This window comes from Triticum dicoccoides, chromosome 2B (assembly GCF_002162155.2).
Source record: "Triticum dicoccoides isolate Atlit2015 ecotype Zavitan chromosome 2B, WEW_v2.0, whole genome shotgun sequence".
In the NCBI taxonomy this organism is placed as follows: domain Eukaryota; kingdom Viridiplantae; phylum Streptophyta; class Magnoliopsida; order Poales; family Poaceae; genus Triticum; species Triticum dicoccoides.
This window is the reverse complement of record NC_041383.1, coordinates 245,191,068-245,211,035: the sequence shown is the minus strand read 5'-3', so window position 1 is coordinate 245,211,035 and position 19,968 is coordinate 245,191,068. Positions and strand designations below refer to the sequence as shown.

At 43.2% G+C, this 19,968-nt stretch overlaps 1 protein-coding gene across 1 annotated transcript in view; it reads left to right on the top strand.

Moving 5' to 3' along the window:
• LOC119360820 overlaps positions 1-6,925 on the top strand; it is a 9,962-nt gene extending 3,037 nt beyond the window's left edge. The window contains exons 6-12 of the mRNA XM_037626306.1: positions 222-552; positions 1,471-2,572; positions 2,655-2,768; positions 4,678-4,755; positions 4,833-4,885; positions 4,965-5,034; positions 6,094-6,925. Of these exons, the coding sequence (XP_037482203.1) occupies positions 222-343 (122 nt within the window). The 3' untranslated portion in view covers positions 344-552; positions 1,471-2,572; positions 2,655-2,768; ... (2 more) ...; positions 4,965-5,034; positions 6,094-6,925. The remainder of the gene's footprint in view (positions 1-221; positions 553-1,470; positions 2,573-2,654; positions 2,769-4,677; positions 4,756-4,832; positions 4,886-4,964; positions 5,035-6,093) is intronic.
• The last annotated feature ends 13,043 nt before the right edge of the window (positions 6,926-19,968 follow it).

The window sequence follows — 19,968 nt, the reverse complement described above, 5'->3', positions numbered from 1 at the left end:
CCCTCCCCCATATCAAAGTTTATTTAGTGTGTGATTCACTGAACTGAATTTTAGTGTGATTCACTGAATTTAATTTTAGTGAGGCCATCCTTATATTTTACTTTCCGTTTTGTTGCTTTTCCTACTGTGAACTTTACATATTTATTTATCAAAGCCATCTTTTTTGCAGTAAATTTCGTAAACATAATATTCGCTTTCCCACTTCAAATTTTGTTGGTCAGATGGAGAAGCCTACACAGACTCCGGTTCTGCTTCCACTGTCATGGGTTTGTCATTCGGGACACCTGTCGTCGGGTTGCGGATCCGCATGCCCTGCCTCTGTTCGATCCAGCTGGGTCAATGACATAGCGGAGAGTACAGAAGAGTGCGATCTGGTGCTGCCCGTGTTAGATGGATGAGCTGGTGCCTCACGGCGCGGGCACCACGGTGGTTCAGCCTCAAGTGCAACCTTTGTCTGGGTAGGCATCCTCCTTGTCGAGCTCAAGCTCAAGAAGTACCTCTGGGGTCTCCACAACACCAACATCAACGGGCTGGCTTGTTCGTGTTCTTCTGGTGAGTACAGTTATTATCATCGATGATATCACAACCTGCACCTTTTCTGTTTTGGACTGACTTTAGTTATTTACCATGGTTCAATGTGTTCTTTTTATGGACGAATATATATATTTTGTGGTGAGATGGAGGTGCAAAGTGAGGATGATATTTCTTTCTCTGACAAGTAAATCTCACAGAATATAGCAATCATGCTTGCATACTATCTTAGCACCGCGAGTGATAGATGATATTGGTCTTGTTGTGTTTTTTGAAACGTGTGATCCAACACAATGGATCATATATGGATATACACATTCGTCTTAATGTCGAAGTTTGTGAAATGCCAGTTGTATTAGTTGTGTGGAACTATTCTCTATTGAGATAAAATACCTTTTTGAGTCAATTTGCAGATCAACTACAAAAATAGTTCAGGAAATCCACTATCCTGGTTTAATGCCTTTGAATGAATTAAGGTTATCATGATTGTACATGACATGTAGACTTACCAAGAAGCTACTTATTTTAGTCTATTTTATAATCTGGTAGAGAACAAGGTGATGTGTTGGCGATGCTTTGTTTTTAGAAACAATACCAATTATCACAGGGAAGATGGTGTTGTGGTGCTGTTAATGTGCAAATTAGTCTGTAACATGCATTTCCTGGTGATTCAATCTCGTTTTACTGTTGGAAGTTGCATTAGCAAAATAGTATATCTCCAAATTCTGTTGATTAGTATTGCAGTGCAGAATCTGGTTAAATAGTTCAGCTAAAGTTTGTAATGTTGTGCCGATGGCATTTCAGCGTTCTCTTTGGCTCCGTATGTATGTATTGTATAACAGTTCACCATTTTTAATTTTCCTTGATGGTCCCTTTCGTGTTTACCCGGGCCGTGTACGTCACCTATGTTTGATGTGTGACTTTGCCATCTTATTGCAGGTGCTGCTCAATCCGTCAGTCGCATCTAATTATGCATTGGACAGCTCAACAATTTGATTATGAGTCTATTCTGGTGCACATCCGGTCGATGATTTCTAAGGATATACAGATCTTCTAATATTTGTAGAGGGCTAACGAAAAGACTTATGCTTCAAGTGCCAAGAATATCATTTCTTGCAAGATAAGGTTAGTGCCTTCTAATATTTATTCTTTTGGAAGTCAGTGCCTTAAGGTGATAATTTTTAGAAGTTGGATTCATCAATTTCTTTAGCATGTGTTGGCCCTTTATACAATTTTTTGTCTGTTTCCTCTTTATGATGATGTCCTGGAAATGAACTCATGTGCTACGTTGTCTGTATTACTTTGTTATTTTAGTGAATTTGTTACTCCATTCGGGGATTTTAATGTAAAAACACATGCGTAGAGCTTGGAGAGATTGATTCTATAGTAGGTTTTGTTTGTACACCTAAGATGTATAAGAGCAGGTTCCTATTCTAGCCCTGTGTAATATTCATGCATGGAGAAATACCCCATAATACATGGATAAAAAGAAAAGAAATAGCTTAGGATACAGCTAGATATGCCATTCTTTCTTGCAATATGCACTTCAATTTTGGTTGTGGCTTAAATGTTCAACACATTAAACAGTTTAGTAGAGCAGAAAGACTTGCATGGGTTCCTTGAGAAGATTTACATGGAGAAGTGTTGCTCCTATTACAAATGAATGTTTATTCTTTCTTTTATCTCATTGATCGAATACATATGCTAAACGAGGATTTCTACTAATATGAAAATTACTTGCTTGATCACATCGTTGGGACCGGCATCCTCGCGCCAAGGCGTGATCCCGATCTCCATGTAAATCTTCCCCTGCTCTCCCGTCGCGTCAAATTCCTCCGCCGCATCCGCTTCCCCAGCGCCCCTCCTCATCAACGGCGGCCGAGGACAGTGATTGCCAGATCACAGGGGTGGCGGGCCCTAACCGGCCCAGGGGCGTGCCCAGGAAGAGGGATGCCAGGGCGCCGAGCCAGGTCCATGGTGACCGCGTCAAGACCGTTCCGCCGAGGGGGAGGCTGAGAGCAAGTTGGCCAAGGAGCTCAGGGTGAGATAGCCATACATAGTGCTTTCATCACTGCATTGCCTTTTTTATCCGACAATGCTTGTGATCCCACTTGATTTTGCAGAGGGAGCTGGAGTGTACGTTGAACCAGATGAATGACTTGGTGCGCATCTTACTAGCCACTTATTGTTATTGGTCCATATACTCCCTGCCCCTGCGCTCTGGCTTCTACTCGCAAGTAAGCTCCTCTTCCTCCTCTACCCCCTCCCCCTCCTCTTCTGTGAGGATCTTTGGTTGGATTTGGGTAACCAGACCGCAGGAGATGAATCCTATTTGGAGATGAAGTGTGTATGCTAGCTTGATTTAGTTTATATATGAACCGCATATGCTGGCTTGATGGTGATAGATAGTAATTTAACTGTTGATTTTAGATTGAGAGTAACCAGTAGAGGATTATTCCATTGTGCTTAATGTTAATTGCCAGCTCTATAGATCAGAACTTGAATTGTTGTTACTAATCACAGATCATGAGTTCTCTACATTCATCTTTTGATGGATTGTAAATGAAATAAAACACATGTGTGTTTTAGTTTCTTTTCTTCTCCCCTGGGTTTCCTATGAAACTGGAGGGCTTCATGAATGTTGTGTACATGGTCTACCAATTTTTTTTTCTAAATAACTTATTGAGCTCGATTGCTATTTTATGTGACCTTTGATAGAAGGATCCAATTTCCTCCATCCTTACTACACTGCCTATAGTTTCTTAGGTAAATCTGCTCATCCTTTTGTATCTATTGCTTATGTATGTGTACAAATACATTTAGCTCTGACTTTCTGGGTCATGGATCAGGTCGGTAGCTTTGCATGAAAAGGAATACTCTGGACTAGAATTTCTACCTAATCATATGCCTCTGTGTGTTTTGTAGTCATGTTTTTAATATGTTTCCTATTGCTTGCTTGTACCTTAAAAGAACAGAGCCTCTACGTTCTAATAATTCCTTGATTTTCAATTCACAGTAGTACTATAGTTGCTTAATAGTACTAGGTTGGAAGGATATGTGCATATTAAAGACTAGATGTCGTTGGTGGTACTAATTTGGAATGGTGCACTGCCAACTATTTCGAATTTTGACTAGCTTCAGTACTTGGTCCGCGCGTCGATGAGGTGAGCAAGGGCAGTTGGCTTGCCTCTCCGTGCTCCATTCGTCCCCTTATCTTTGGACCCCCGCCATTTTTTCATATTAGATGCTCTCCTGCTTTGGCTAAATCAGATAGAGGCTTGAAGCATATTCAGTTTAAATAAATGAGTATAACCAGTCTTCTCTAGCTATTCTTTGTGTGAAAATTGAGAATATGTTTGCTCGTTTGTTTTGTTTGGTGCCTGTGTCTTTTAGTCTTTGGAGGGAAAAATGTTCTCTTTGCTTAATATTCCCTCTGTAAAGTATTTCTAAACGCTCTTATAATACTGTCGGTCCCATTGCTGACCCGTAGAGAGGCGTCCGTGGGGGTCTCCATGGTTGCCGGTGACCGATTGCGACCACCGCTGCCGATCCCCGCTATTTTTTTATATTAGATGCTCTCCTGCTTTGGCTAAATCAGATAGGCTTTAAGCATATTCAGTTTAAATAATGATAGTCCTAATTTGGATAAATGAAATAACAAGAGCTTCAGACTAATGTGGAACAATTGGTCAAAATACAAGAGTTTAGTTCCTGTCAGTTTAGTTAGTGGCCTATATGAATTTGATTTGGCCCACAATAATTTAGTTCCGGTTTTGCTCGAGATAAAAAAGTCTTGCCTACTATTGGTGTCAAGCTCTTACTTTAGACTCACATGATCTAATCAGTGTTCTATACAGAACATCACTTTTTGGTTTTGGCTAATCTCTGTTTTCTATAGACATGTGTTGTCCCAGTATGCTAATTTTATATTCAGAGGTAGCATTGATGTAGTTGCATCATTCAAAAGGCCATATGTGTTGCTTTTGTTCTACTTCTATTCCATATCCAGTTATTTAGAAATAGCTATGGTAACCTTTTGGCACTTAAATAGGATTAGGTATAATGTTATAGCTTTAGCTCTCAGGTACTGAATGTTGGATTGATCCATTTTGTTCTTTTGCGCCTGCTGCTCCTTGCTGATTCCAGTCATGATGCTGCTTGCTTGGTGTGTTGGATTGGGGGCCGTGGATTCAATGGCATCGGTGCGTCGCGAGGTTTGCTAAGGTGGCCTCTTCTCTCAGATCCATTTTTTTTTATTGCCGTGGCCGTGCTTGACTAATTTTAGATTGGGTTTGTTGCAGGTCCTCTGTTCTAGCAGTCTGTGCGCCGGATCTGTTGTTGTGACCCTTGATCTGTACGTGCTCGTTCGTTTTAGACCGTCCCAGTTCTGGTTGGCCGGAGCTCATCCTTGATTTGCCTGCTTTCCCTTGCAGGTTGGTCTGCTGGGAGTGCTCGTGGCTCTGCTCGATTTGTCCTGCTGTGTCTTCAGTCGCTGCTCTGCAGGTTGATCTCTTTTCTTCTTCTACTCTCAGTTCTCCAGACCTACGCTTGCTTGCTTGTGCTCTTATTCATGCGTTTGTTAGCCTCGCAAAGATTTTTGGTTTCTTGTGAAGGAGATCATCAGGTCTAGCTAGGTTCTAAAGAGATTTTTTTTAGTCTTTTGTTGTTTTATTGGTGCCTTGCTGTCAAAGAGAGATTCTCAGGTCTGGTTAGGTTCCAAAGAGCAGATTCTTCTTTGTCTTTGTTGTTTTGTTGGCGCTTTACTATGAAACAAGGTCTTGGCGTTGTCTCCTTTTTCACAGTACATCTTTATTGCCTGGTTTTATTTGTTGGTTGTCTAGCTTTTTCTCTGTCTGACAAAATATAACGGTCAAGAACAAATGAAAAAAGCACAACATAAACAAATCTACACCATGGCCAGACAGAAAATATTGATGGAGGTGTGGTTTCTGGAAGTAACATAACCCTTCAAAATGACAAATAATCATGATTTCTTTCATTATTTGTTTAAATTCAGTTGAATTGTTGTCTAGAGAATACTTGGTCAGTTCTTCTGTAAGAAAGCTAAAGTTGGATATTAGGTGCCTTAACAAAGCTAACTCTTTTAAGCAATTACATCACAAAATTTGTTGCATCATCTACAGGACCCAATTGCTAGATATATTATTCGGAACTATCTAAAGTTGAAAGGTTCTGATGCTGAAATGGTACAGTTTCCTTAACAGGCTTAAGCATCATTTGTTTCTGCATGTTGTACATCTTGTGCTTTTAAATATGCAATATTTTTAGCTCCTTCTTCTTGTATGTTTGAACAGAATAACTCAAGTTTGTCTTTATGTGCGGTAACAAATTAACTAAGAAAAGCATGTGTTATGTATGAAGCAACAATAGATTGTATGCATTGGGTGATTTTTCCATATCATTTACGAAACCAATGAGACGAGACGACCCATTTATTTTGAATCTCATTTACGAACTTCTTCTTTGTTCAGAGCAGGTTTTTATCTTTGGTCTCCAAGCTTTGAGTATTCACACCCAGGTTGTCTTTTTTTGCGGTTTCAGGTTCTGTCAAATTGGTTTTAGTTACTGTTTCTTGTGTACTGTGGATACTAAGGGGCAATGGGCACAACTACAAAACTCAGAGCAGCGAAACCCACATATACTACCTGAAGGAGAGTTCTCTGTTCTCCTTTAGTTATCACCTTTTATTGTTCTTTTACTACTTATGATGCAAGATAGTTCTCTGGGTTTGTTGTTTTACTTTACCATACCTAACAATGGAGATTCATGTCGAGTGGCTGCACTTTTGGTATTGAACTTCATGCCGAGTGGCTATCTTTTGTGGTCTAATAAACACACTGAAATGGATTCTGACTTATAATCTCATGCCGATATTAAGCACCACTATGTCTTGCTCCTATAACAATTGAATGTCTCTTCTTAACTTTATTGTTATTCTATATGAATGCATATGCTAAACCTGGATTCCTTCAACTTAGCATTATCCGCTTGATCAGAGTGTTGGGACCGGCACACTCGCACCAAGGCGCAATCCCTGAGTGACAAGTCGGTTGCTGCAAGTCTTGCAAGAAATTTGGGTGACAAGGCGTCTGGACGGAACTATCTATCCGTCTATCTATCTATCTAATATAGTTTACTACTATACCATGTAAAATTAGTGTCTCCACTACCACTATGGCTTGGTGTGGTCATGCTATGATGTTAGCGGATACGAATGTTTAGTGATGTGTTGATTCAGGAAATTCGCATTTGGTTCAGCATGTAGTTGGGCTCTATGCTCTTAGGAGATAATGTTCTGTGAATTCTTTTCCAACTGTTATTGCCACAAAATTGAAATTTGGTATTGACATTATGAAGATTACCTTAAGTGTGAAAGATACTGAGCATGGATCTGTGTCTTATTTATAGCTCTAACTGCATGTACCATAAAGGGCAGCCCCAGTGCATGTAGCTCCCGCTTGCGCAGGGTCTGGGGAAGGGTCCGACCACTTTGGGTCTATTGTACGCAGCCTTTCCCTACATTTCTGCAAGAGGCTGTTTTCAGGACTTGAACCCGTGACCTCATGGTCACAAGGCAGCAGCTTTACCACTGCGCCAAGGCTCCCCTTCTAACTGCATGTACCATATGGATAAAAAAATTCCTATCATTTCTAATGAAATGATAAGATTTCTTGATCTTCAATAATAATGTGTACATAAATATCACTAAACTCGATGCTGCCTTGTGATAATCTCATGGTGATGTTGAACTCCATAATGTCTTTTGCTTCTATCAAATGTGAATATTTTTTCTTACTTTTATTTTGTTATATCCTGTTTGAGTAAGTATGTTAAACCTGGATTACTACTAACTTGAACATTATCTGCATAACCACAACGCTCGGGACCGGCACACTCGCGCCAATGCGCGTTACCGATCTAGTGATACTTATGTCGGCGCATGTAAAAGCACATAGCCGTGTTGCACCCTGCCGCCATGAGAATGGATTACTGTTTCCACCCATTTTTTTTTGCATGGCACCCATTTTTATTTATGCGACATATATTGAATTGCTTTGTCTTTTTGATAGTATTATATTGACTCGGAAACCGTATTTCCAAGATGGCAACGGATAAATATTTGGCAACAAATTGTCTATTGTTCGCGCTAAGGACGGAAAATGTTTCATGATATAGTGTTCATGAGGTAGTTTTTTTTATATGAAACGGGCAAGCGCTCCTTTCCATGACTTGAGCATAACAGCAAAGGAAATGTTAATGATCAGAAGTCAGCTCAGAGGTTTTTCTTGAGCAAACCCATTATGACACGTTTAATTTTCATGTATGAATCACAAAGCAAGACAGGTGATAATCACTGTTCGCTCCGGCACACCACTCTCAACGAACTACGAGCCGTCGCACTGAAAGGTTCGCCAAGGATGGACGATACGAGTGAACACATCATGGGTAACAAATTCTATTTTTAGAGCTTGACAATTTTTGTTGAAATATAAGATGGACCTAGAACCCATATGACTATTTCAGATTTAATCTCTAAGGGCCAATGTAGGTGGCATGACATGGTGGTGGAAAGTTTAGTCCCACCATGCTAGTGGAAGGAGAGTTGGAGTGGTTTATAAGGGATTCTCTCCCTCGTGCTATTGGAGCTTGAGAAGAAAAGAAGCCCTCGCGCACTCCTCCTCCTCTGCTCGCCTCGCCACGCCACGCCACGCCTTGTCACGACGCGCCGCGGGTTGCGGGATTGAGACGAGCCGAGCTCACTCCTATGCGCTTCTTTTTGTCGGTCAGGAACGGAGAGTCTTTGACAGGTAGGGCCACGATCTGAGACGTCGGATCATGGGCTACCGACTTGGACGTGGGTTCAGCCCACATCTCTCCACGCGCGGCCGCACATATATATGTGGGGCGCTGCCAACCCTAGTCGCCGTGAAAACAGAACGCATTTCCATCTCTGCCTCCATGCCCACGTTCCTCCTCTGCCGCTGCTGCCGCCGGCGACTCCATCCCGTTCACCGCATACACGGTTGAGGGGAGAGCAGGCCTCCGAAACCCCGCCTCTCCGGATACTGTACGGGAGAGGGGCGATTAGGTTTTTGGATAGCGACTACGCGACTGCTCGCTTCTGTTCATCTACGTCCGCATCACCTTCATCATCACCATGTCGACCGCCGTTGAGAGGGCCGAGGCCGACAAGAAGGCCGCCGAGGATGCCGCGGCTGCTGCCACCGTCACCGCCGCCGCGTGGCCGATTGGAGGGTATACATCGCTTATCCCTCTCGTGTTTCTTTCTGTTGTAGCAGTACTAGCGATATGCGTAGATGTTTCTACTATGTGCGTAGTACATGCTCTGTTAGATTATAATCAGTGTACTATGAATGCTGTCCATGTCATGCTTATGATTTATTCATCGATTAATTTAATCGAAAAACTGCCTATTTATTCATCAATCCAAAAACCTAATGTGTGTAGGAGTTTTTCGAATTCTGGTTTTGCTACTGCACTGAAACCGTCCCCGTTTACAGGGACGTACTTTTAGCGTTGGCAGACTAAAATCACCTTATGGCTCACGGCCATGAACGTGTTCCGGGTCGCTGGTGTGACTCCCACAGGAACGATCGCTCCTGAACAGGAGAAGGCGTTCAAGGAGGCTACTGTCGTGTTCCTCGGGGCAGTTCTGAGCATGATTGGAGATAAGCTGGTTGACGCATATTTGCATATGCGGTCTGCCAAGGACTTGTGGGAGGCGCTCGAATCTAAGTTCGGGGCTGCCGATGAAGGGAGTGAGATGTATATTATAGAGCAGTTGCACGATTACAAGATGGTTGAAAACCGTCCTGTATTGGAGCAGGCTCATGAGATAATATGCATTGTTAAGGAGCTTGAGCTTCTTAAGTGCGAGTTACCGGGAAAGTTTGTCGCGGGCTGCATAATCGCTAAGCTCCCCAATTCCTAGAGGAACTTTGCCACCACTCTGAAACATCAGAGGCGTGAATTCTCTGTGGAGGATGTCATTGGCCATCTGAGTGTTGAGCAGAATTCAAGGGCAAAGTACTCGCACGGAAAAGGGGTCGAAGGAACTTTTGTGGCCAATATGGTACATAAGAAGAACTCCAATTCCCACAAGCTCAAGGGAAAGAACGGTGTCCAACAGAATACCGACTTCAAGAAGAAGGGTAAGAAGACCTTCAAGAAGAACAAGAAGGATGAGGGCTGCTTTACTTGTGGTTCGGCTGAACATTGGGCCAACAAGTGCCCAAACAAGTTTAAGAAGTCAGGACAGGACTCCAAGTCTGTCAATATGATTGTGAGCAACAATGAGAGTGGTGCATCTGGGTACGGTAATTTATTTGCTGTATTTTCAGTTTGGCCGTCCACCGATTGGTGGGTCGACATAGGTGCAGGTGCTCATGTGTGTGCTGACATTTCATTGTTTTCTTCTTACCAGGCCATAGATCACGGGTCCGTACTGATGGGGAATGGCGTGAGTGCTTCTGTTCTTGGTGTTGGCACGGTCGTTCTGAAGTTTATTTCGGGAAGGATCGTGCAGCTGAAGAACGTGCAACACGTCCCCGCCATCAAGAAGAACCTCGTTTGTGGCTCCCTTCTATCTAGAGAAGGGTTTAAGTTGGTATTCGAGTCTAATAAATTAGTTGTTACGAAATATGGACTATTTGTTGGAAAGGGTTATGAATGCGGAGACATGTTCCGCCTTTCTCTTGCAGATCTATGTAATAAAGTCGTCAACAATGTTCATTTGAGTGTTAATGAATCTCAAGTCTGGCATTCACGTCTTTGTCACATTAGGTTCGGTGTTATGACGCGGCTAGCAAAATCGAATTTAATCCCGAGTTTCACTTTAGCCAAAGGTTCTAAGTGCCATTCGTGTGTGCAATCTAAGCAACCTCGCAAGCCTCACAAGGCAGCAGAGGAGAGACACTTGGCGCCACTTGAACTCATATATTCTGATCTTTGTGAGATGAATGGTGTGTTGGCTAAAGGTGGAAAGAAATATTTCATGACTTTGATAGATGATTCCACTAGATATTGCTATGTGTATCTGTTAAATACCAAAGATGAGGCTCTACACTACTTTAAAATCTATAAGGCAGAAGTTAAGAATCAACTCGAAAAGAAAATTAAACGAGTCCGGTCAAACCATGGTGGAGAGTACTTCTCGAAAGAGATTGATGCCTTATGTGTGGAACACGGTATTATTCACAAGAGGATGCCTCCCTACTCACCCCAGTCAAATGGGGTTGCCGAGCGGAAAAACCGTACTCTAACTGATTTGGTTAACTCCGTGTTAGATACGTCGGGTTTATCCAAGGCATGGTGGGGGGAGGCTATAATGACACCATGTCATGTCCTGAATAAAGTTCCGACAAAGGATAAGGAGATCACTCCTTATGAGAAGTGGACCAAGAGAAGGACAACACTCTCGTATATACGTACTTGGGGCTACTTGGCGAAAGTTAATGTGCCGATCCCCAAAAAGCGTAAGCTTGGACCAAAGACTGTGGACTGTGTTAATTTGGGCTACGCTATGAATAGTGTTGGCTATAGATTTCTAGTAGTGAAATCTGAGGTACCTGACATGAAGGTCGGTACAATTGTGGAGGCTAAGGATGCTACATTCTTGGAGGACATTTTCCCCATGAGAGATGTACAAAGCACTTCTAGATAGGAATCTAAGGAGACTCCTAAGCCTGCCATTCCTATGGAATATTATGAACGAACACATGATGAAAATCCTGAGGACGATGACGAGGAAACCCTTGGTAGGGGCAAGAGACAAAGGACTGCAAATACCTTTGGTGATGATTTCTTCGTGTATCTCGTGGATGATACTCTTACTTCTATTTCAGAAGCGTATGCCTCTCCAGAAGCTGACTACTGGAAGGATGCGATCAGTAGCGAGATGGATTCCATCTTGGCTAACGGGACATGGGGGATCACTGAGCTTCCCTATGGTTGCAAACCATTAGGATGTAAGTGGGTGTTCAAAAAGAAGCTTAGGCCTGATGGTACGATTGAAAAGTACAATGCTAGGCCTGTGGCCAAAGGCTATGACCAGAAAGAAGAGGAAGATTTCTTCGATACTTATTCACCTATGGCTAGACTGACCACCATTCGAGTATTACTCTCGTTGGCAGCCTCACATGGTCTTCTCGTCCACCAGATGAATGTTAAGACGGCTGTTCTGAATGGAGAGCTAAACGAGGAAATCTACATGCAACAGCCAGATGGCTTTGTGATAGATGTCCAGGAAAGAAAGGTGTGTAGGTTGCTGAAATCTTTATATGGCCTGAAGCAAGCACCTAAGCAATGGCATGATAAGTTTAATACAACTCTGACATATGTTGGCTTTGTTGTTAATGAAGCTGACAAATGTGTATACTATTTCCATGGCGGGGGCGAAGGATTCATACTGTGCTTGTATGTTGATGACATTCTGATATTCGGAACCAACCTCAAAGTCATTGAGGAGGTTAAGTCGTTTCTATCTCAGAACTTTGAGATGAAGGACCTTGGTGTGGCTGATGTTATCTTGAACATCAAGCTACTGAGAGATAATGAGGGTGGGATCACACTTCTGCAATCCCATTATGTTGAGAAGGTGTTGAGCCGTTTTGGATATTCGGACTGCAAACCATCTCAAAAACCATACGATCCTAGTGTGTTGGTCCGAAAGTTTGAAGGCACAGCTAAGGATCAACTGAGATACTCTCAAATCATTTGTTCACTCATGTACCTAGCAAGCGCAACGAGGCCTCACATCGCGTCTGCTGTGAGCAAACTGAGCCGGTTTATTTCCATTCCGGGTGATGTATATTAGCATGCTATTGAGAGAGTTATGCACTATCTGAAAGGTACTATGAACTACGGACTTCACTATACCGGATACCCATCGGTACTTGAAGGGTATAGTGATACGAATTGGATCTCTGATGCTGATGAGATGAAGGCCACAACTGGGTATATGTTTACTCTTGGAGGTGGCGCTGTTTCCTGGAAGTCTTGCAAGCAAACGGTCTTAACGAGATCGACAATGGAATCAGAGTTAACAACATTAGACACATCTGGTGTCGAAGCAGGATGGCTTCGTGATCTTTTGATGGACTTGGCATTGGTTGATAAACCGGTTCCGGCTATCCTTATGAACTATGACAATCAGACTGTCATCACCAAGGTGAAGAGTTCAAAGGACAACATGAAGTCCAACAAACACATAAGAATGAGATTAAAAGCTCTCAGAAAATTAAGAAACTCCGGAGTGATGGCATTGGAGTATGTCCATACGGCTAAGAATCTGGCAGATCCCTTTACAAAAGGGCTATCATGTGTTGTGATAGATAGTGCATCGAGGGAGATGGGTATGAGACCCACATGAGTTGCCATGGTAGTAACCCAACCTATGTGATCGGAGATCCCGTGAAGTAGGACCTGGGAAAACAAGCCAGTGGTGAACTGAGGAGAGTAACTTTACTAACCCACTCCGTTGGAGATGCAATACTCTCGGAAACTGTATGGAAGGATGACTATTGTCTTAATGTGTTCCAAGGCTTATATGTATAAGCAAGATGCTATCCTACAGAGCGATCTTTGGTGGAACACACCTATATGAGCCCGACTGCTGGTCACAGTCTATGAGATTGGGGTGATCTCTAGCAAGCTCATGAACAGGCCAGGAGTGTGACTAATATGCTCCACCCGAGGGGTCGGCCTTCAGCAGCCTCGTATCAGTGAGACTTGTGGTGAAACTTCTTGACGCCAAACTGACAATTCAAGGCACAGTCCATTGTTCAGTTGTGAAGGAGTGTAACTACTTGGTCTAGGTGGAGCTCAACCTTAATCGGTCTCCACTAAGATGCTGGTATATCAAAACAACGTTTGGAACAAAGGACAAAGTGGCCCCCTGAGATCTGGTGGGGGATTGTTGAAATATGAGATGGGCCTAGAGCCCATATGACAATTTCAGATTTAATCTCTAAGGGCCCATGTAGGTGGCATGACAAGGTGGTGGGAAGTTTAGTCCCACCATGCTAGTGGAAGGAGAGTTGGAGTGGTTTATAAGGGTTTCTCTCCCTCATGCTATTGGAGCTTGAGAAGAAAAGAAGCCCTCGCGCACTCCTCCTCCTCCGCTCGCCTCGCCTCGCCACGCCACGCCTCGTTACGACGCACAGCGGGTTGCGGGATTGAGCCGAGCCAAGCTCACTCCTATGCGCTTCTTTTTGTCGGTCAGGAACGGAGAGTCTTTGACAGGTAGGGCCACGATCTGAGACGTCGGATCATGGGCTACCGACTTGGACGTGGGTTCAGCCCACGTCTCTCCACGCGTGGCCGCACATATATATGTGGGGCGCTGCCAACCCTAGCCGCCGCGAAAACAGAACACATCTCCATCTCCGCCTCCACGCCCACGTCGTTCCTTTGTTGCTGCTGCCGCTGGCGACTCTATCCCGTTCACCGCGTACACAGTTGACGGGAGAGCAGACCTCCAAAACCCCGCCTCTCCGGATCCTGCACAGGAGAGGGGCGATTAGGTTTTTGGATAGCGACTATGCGACTGCTCGCTTCTGTTCATCTACGTCCGCATCACCTTCATCATCACCATGTCGACCGCCGCTGAGAAGGCCGAGGCCAACAAGAAGGCCGCCGAGGATGCCGCGGCTGCTGCCACCGTCACCGCCGCTGCGTGGCCGATTGGAGGGTATACATCGCTTATCCCTCTCGTGTTTCTTTCTGTTGTAGCAGTACTAGCGATATGCGTAGATATTTCTACTATGTGCGTAGTACATGCTCTGTTAGATCGTAATCAGTGTGTTATCAATGCTGTCCATGTCATGCTTATGATTTATTCATGGATTAATTTAATCAAAAAATTTCCTATTTATTCATCAATCCAAAAACCTAATGTGTGTAGGAGTTTTTCAAATTCTGGTTTTGCTGTTACACTGAAACCGTCCCTGTTTACGTGGACATACTTTAAGCGTTGGCAGACTAAAACCACCTTATGGCTCACGCCATGAACGTGTTCTGGGTCGCCGGTGTGACTCCCACAGGAATGATCGCTCCTGAACAGGAGAAGGCGTTGTAAGTGCATCTAGTGCCCCTTAGTGATTTTGGTGTATTGAAGACTTATAGGTTAAGGGACTAATGTGTTTATGAGTGTACACAGGTCTATAAGTCTATGAGGAGTTTGATATTTACAGAGAAAGTCGACCCCTAAAAATGAATATCTTCGACTAAAGATTTTGGTATTCCTGAAGACTTTCATGAAGACTTTGAAAGTGAAGAAATTGGTGTGTCCGTGAAGACTTGATATTCATGCAAGGAATATGAAGCTTGAAGACTTTCGTTTTGATAGTTTTGTTTTTCTCTTTCTTGAGTCATAGGAAACACCGTACTGTTAAAGGAGGTCGAGGAAATACTAAGGAAAAATTTCCATGTGGTGCTCAACTCAAAATCCTACACCTACCAATCCCTTCGACTGAAACCATTGGAAATCTCATACAGTTCAGTCAATATCTTCAGTGACAGAGACGAAGTTCTTCTGGTCGCTGAGGAATTTGTCCTGACTGAGGAGTTAGGAATTCGCCAGTGCGGATTGCCTACACAGTGAGGAACATGATAGCCCTGAGGAATTTGAGAGTCCAAATTCCGACTGTTGCTGTGCTGCGCGCCAGCTGTCCCAAAATATCTTATCCACCTAACGGTCATATCATCGAAGGGCATTTATGTCTTATCATGTCGGGCTGCTCCCTAGGCTATAAATAGCCGCCCCCTACAACCACTAGCTGGTTGGCTGCTCCGAGAGAAACTTACACTTGTCATTTGAGAGCAACCCATCCTCCGAGGACTTTGAGCGAAAATCATTGAGTGAGGAAAAACCCAAACCCCAAACACCTACAAACCCAAAGTGATTGAGCATCACTAAAGAGATTGATCCTGCGTGGATCCGACGCTTGTTACCTTTGAAGACTGTGCTTCTTCCAGACGGTTAGGCGTCATGGTCTAGAGCATCCAAGAGGAATTGTGGATCGCCGAGTGACCGAAGTCTGTGAAGGTTTTAAAGTCGCCTGAAGACTTACCATGAGTGATTGGACGAGGTCTGTGTGACCTTAGTTCAAGGAGAATACAGTGAGGACTTGGTGTCCTGAGCTGCATGCTCAGCGACTGGGTGTCCGAGATTGTGTTTCCTCGAGTTTAAATACTCAGCCGCTCCAACCAGACGTACAACTGAGACAGCAGTTGGAACTGGTCTACCAAATCATTGTCTTCACCAACCTTACTGGTTCTATTTTCTCAACTCTTTCATTTCTTCATTACTGTGTTGAGTGATTGTTCATATCTGTGTTTGAAGACTTTGACTGAAGACTTTCTCAATTTCCTCAGTTCAATTTCTTCGGTCTGTTTGTCTTCATCTTGTGTTATCCTGTGTTTACGTTTTCTGTACTCTGTGTTTGTCTTCATTTCATCATGATGACTATGTGTGTATTCTGTCATGCTTATTTCTGAGTACTTATTCCGCTGCAAGTAGTTCTTCGCTAAGGAATTTCCTCACCGGTAAATTCCTTAGTGAAGAATTCATAAAAATCGCCTATTCACCCCCCTCTAGTCGATATAACACACTTTCAATTGGTATCAGAGCAAGGTACTCCCTTGTTCTGTGTGATTTTGGTTTAACCGCCTGGAGTTTTAGTTATGTCGACCACAGGTATGAAGAAAGTGACTGCCCTATCTTTGACGGTCATGATTATCCCAAGTGGAAGGCCATGATGAGGAAGCGCCTCATGGCAATGAACAACGAGCTGTGGACCGTCACTGAGATTGGTCTTACTGATCTATGCAAGATGGCGGACGCTGATGATATTCGCAAGTACACTCGACTTGACATCTTGGCGAAGGATATCATCTGTTCCTGCCTATCCAGAGATGAATTCAGGCGCATTATGCATCTTTGCAATGCAAAGCTTATCTGGGACCGAATCTCTGAAGTCTATGAAGGTCATCGAACTCGTCATGATCCCTGGTTTGAGGATTTCAAGGAATCACTCAACACGATGACTTTCGAACCAGAATCATCGTCTTCTGCATCATGTCTCATGGCAAAGGGTGACAAGGTAACTGAATGTTCCTCATCCGAGTCTAGTGACAATGAATCTGATGATGATGGATCTGATGATGATATTGAACTTAGTTATACCAAACTTGTTTGCATTGCCACTAAACAACAAACGGCCTTGGAAAAGGTTCAAAACATGCTAGACAAAAGTAATGATATGTTGGGTGAAGAAATGGATCGCACTAAAGCCCTGACTGAAAATCTTCAGAGACTTCAGTCTAGGTTTGACAGCCTGCATGGTCATCATAACACTCTCTTATCTGATCATGAGAAGCTTTCTTATGAATTTCTTCAAAGAAAGCAAGATCTTGAGAAGCTAAGAGTGAGTTATGAAGATCTTCAGAAGGAGCGCAATTCACTACTTGCTCAACAAATCAGCGCTACTCAGGAAGAATTTGACCCTCCATGCTTAAAGTGCATTGAACGTGAATCTTCTAATTCTTCACCTGAATGTTCAAATGCTTCAAATGTTACAAATTCTTCACCTGCCTCTGCTATCACTAATTCCTCATCTGAGGACATTGCTAGTATCATGACGATGCAGGGCTGAAGGAATTGTATATGACAGGCATGTACAAAAGCCTCAAAGGGCATCAGACTCTTTGTGATGTGCTTAAGAAGCAGATCCTCAACAGGAACCCCAGGAAAGAGGGTATTGCCTTTGAGAGGAAACTCAATGTTGATGGAACTTATTGGAAGCCTAAGCAGTACCCCAAAACCTCATGGGTTGCTGCAAAGGGACCTCCAGTTGATCCATCCAACTTATCTGGCTTTACATGTGAATCTCCTCATTCTTCTGATGAGTCATTTGACTCCAACTATAAACTGTTCAAAAATCAGAATGGTGAAGTATTTGCTAGATATGTTGGCACTAACTGTAGGAACGGTTCCCCTATGAACAAAATCTGGGTTCCCAAAAGTTATGTTGAAAGTCTTCAGGTGAATGTCCTCACGACACCACCAGTGAAGAATAGGAACCCCAGATCAAACTCTTCATATGGACCAAATTCTTCATATGGATCCAAGTCCTCATACGGACCAAATTCCTCACGTGGATCAAATTCCTCAAAAGGATCAAAGTCCTCATATGAACAACATCGTGCTAACCCTTCTATTTTGCAGGGTAGAGCTAAGGGCTATGAATATGTGCATTATTATTCAAATCATTATGTTCACAAGTCCTCAAAGAATTTCTCCGCTTATTCATATGCTTACCCTAACCCCTCTTATGTGAAACGAAGTGGACTGGCGTCCATGCCACCTTTCTCATATGGTGCTCGCAGAGTGATGAATTCTTTGCCACCCCTCCAGATGTGGGTGGTGAAGAAAAAGAACTAACTTCTTCCGCAGGGTCAGGTCTCCAGACGTGCTTTAACGTCTGAAGAATTTGCTGGGGGCCTGACAAACTGCCTGAAAGGACGCAGGCGAATCATGATGAAATGAACTTTCATTTCACACGTCCTCACACTGCTCATCTGTGCTATTGCTTGATGAAATTGAACTGATGAAATTGATGTCATATTCTTCACTGATGAAGTATATGAGTTTGTAAGCTGCACTAATTCATATGCAGGATGATCAGCCCAAAGCAAACGAATGGGTCCTCGATAGTGGATGTACAAATCACATGAATGGTGACAAGAATCTCTTGATGGATGCTCCTTTATCAGTGTCACATCTGAAGCATATCATCTTCGCTGACAAAGGCAAAAGTCAGGTATTGGGTCTAGGTAAGGTTGCGATCTCTAAGGACAGACACATGGACAAAGTCATGCTTGTCGAGTCATTAGGATACAACCTCATGTCTGTCTCAATGCTTTGTGATCTTGATATGGTTGTTGTCTTTGGCAAGTATCGTTGTGTTGTGATCATGGAAGCTGACAATTCCAAAGTCTTTGAAGGCTTTAGGAGAGGAGACTTGTACATTGTTGATTTCTCTACAGGACCACAACTTGCCGTGTGCTTACTTGCAAAAGTTTCAGAAGGCTGGCTATGGCATCGTCGACTTGGTCATGCTGGCATGAGGAATTTGCACACGCTTGCGAAGAAGAAGCATGTCATTGGCATTGAGAATGTCAAATTCCTCAAGAATCACTTATGCGGAGCCTGTGAAGCTGGGAAGATGACTAAGGCCAAGCATCCAGCGAAGACTATCATGACTACCACTCGACCATTTGAATTGCTTCACATGGATCTCTTTGGTCCTAATCATTATTCTGCTGTGACAAATGATGCATCCCTATATGGCTTTGTTACTGTTGATGATTATTCTCGTTACACATGGGTACACATTGTTACTTACAAACATGAAGTGCAGGAAGTCTTCAAACGATTTTCCTCGAGGGCTTCAACCAACTTTGGTGTGAAGATCAAGCACATCAGGAGTGACAATGGAACTGAGTTCAAGAATTCCGGTCTTAATGACTATCTTTATGAACTTGGTATTACTCATGAGTTATCTGCTCCTTATACTCCTCAGCAAAATGGCGTTGTGGAGCGCAAGAACATAACTCTTGTTGAGATGGCTCACACTATGCTTGATGAATACAAAACGCCTCATTGTTTTTGGATTGATGCAATTGATACCGCGTGCCACATCATCAACAGAGTATATCTTCACAAATTCTTCAAGAAGACTGCCTATGAACTCCTCACTGACAAGAAACCCAATGTGAGTTATTTCAAAGTCTTCGGTGCTAAATGTTGGATTAGAGATCCTCATCACAATGCTAAATTTGCACCGAAAGCACATGAAGGTTTTATGCTTGGTTACGGAAAGGACTCGCACACCTATAGAGTCTTCAACAACGCTCTTCACAAGGTTGTTGAAACTATAGGTGTGCGGTTCGATGAAACTAATGGCTCGCAAAGAGAGCACCTACCTTCTGTGATAGATGAACCAGCACCTGAGGATTCTATCAAGTTCAAGGCTACTGAGGATGTCATTCCTACCGAAGAATCTACTGAAGAATTCATTCCAGAACGCGAAGATCGTCGAGCTAATGCACCTGAGGAAAATGCTGAAGAAAATGCTGATCAAGTTCCTCGACGACAACCAGCTCATCCTCGCGTTGCAAAAGAAGTGCAAGTTGAAAAGATCATCGATGACATTGAAGCACCAGGTCCTCTCACTCGCTCAAAAGCTTCACATTTATCTAAATTTTGTGGGCACTATGCTTTTGTCTCTATCACAGAGCCCACTAAGGTAGATGAAGCATTTTTGGAGCCTGAGTGGATTCAGGCCATGCAAGAAGAATTACATCAGTTCGAGCTCAACAATATCTGGGAAC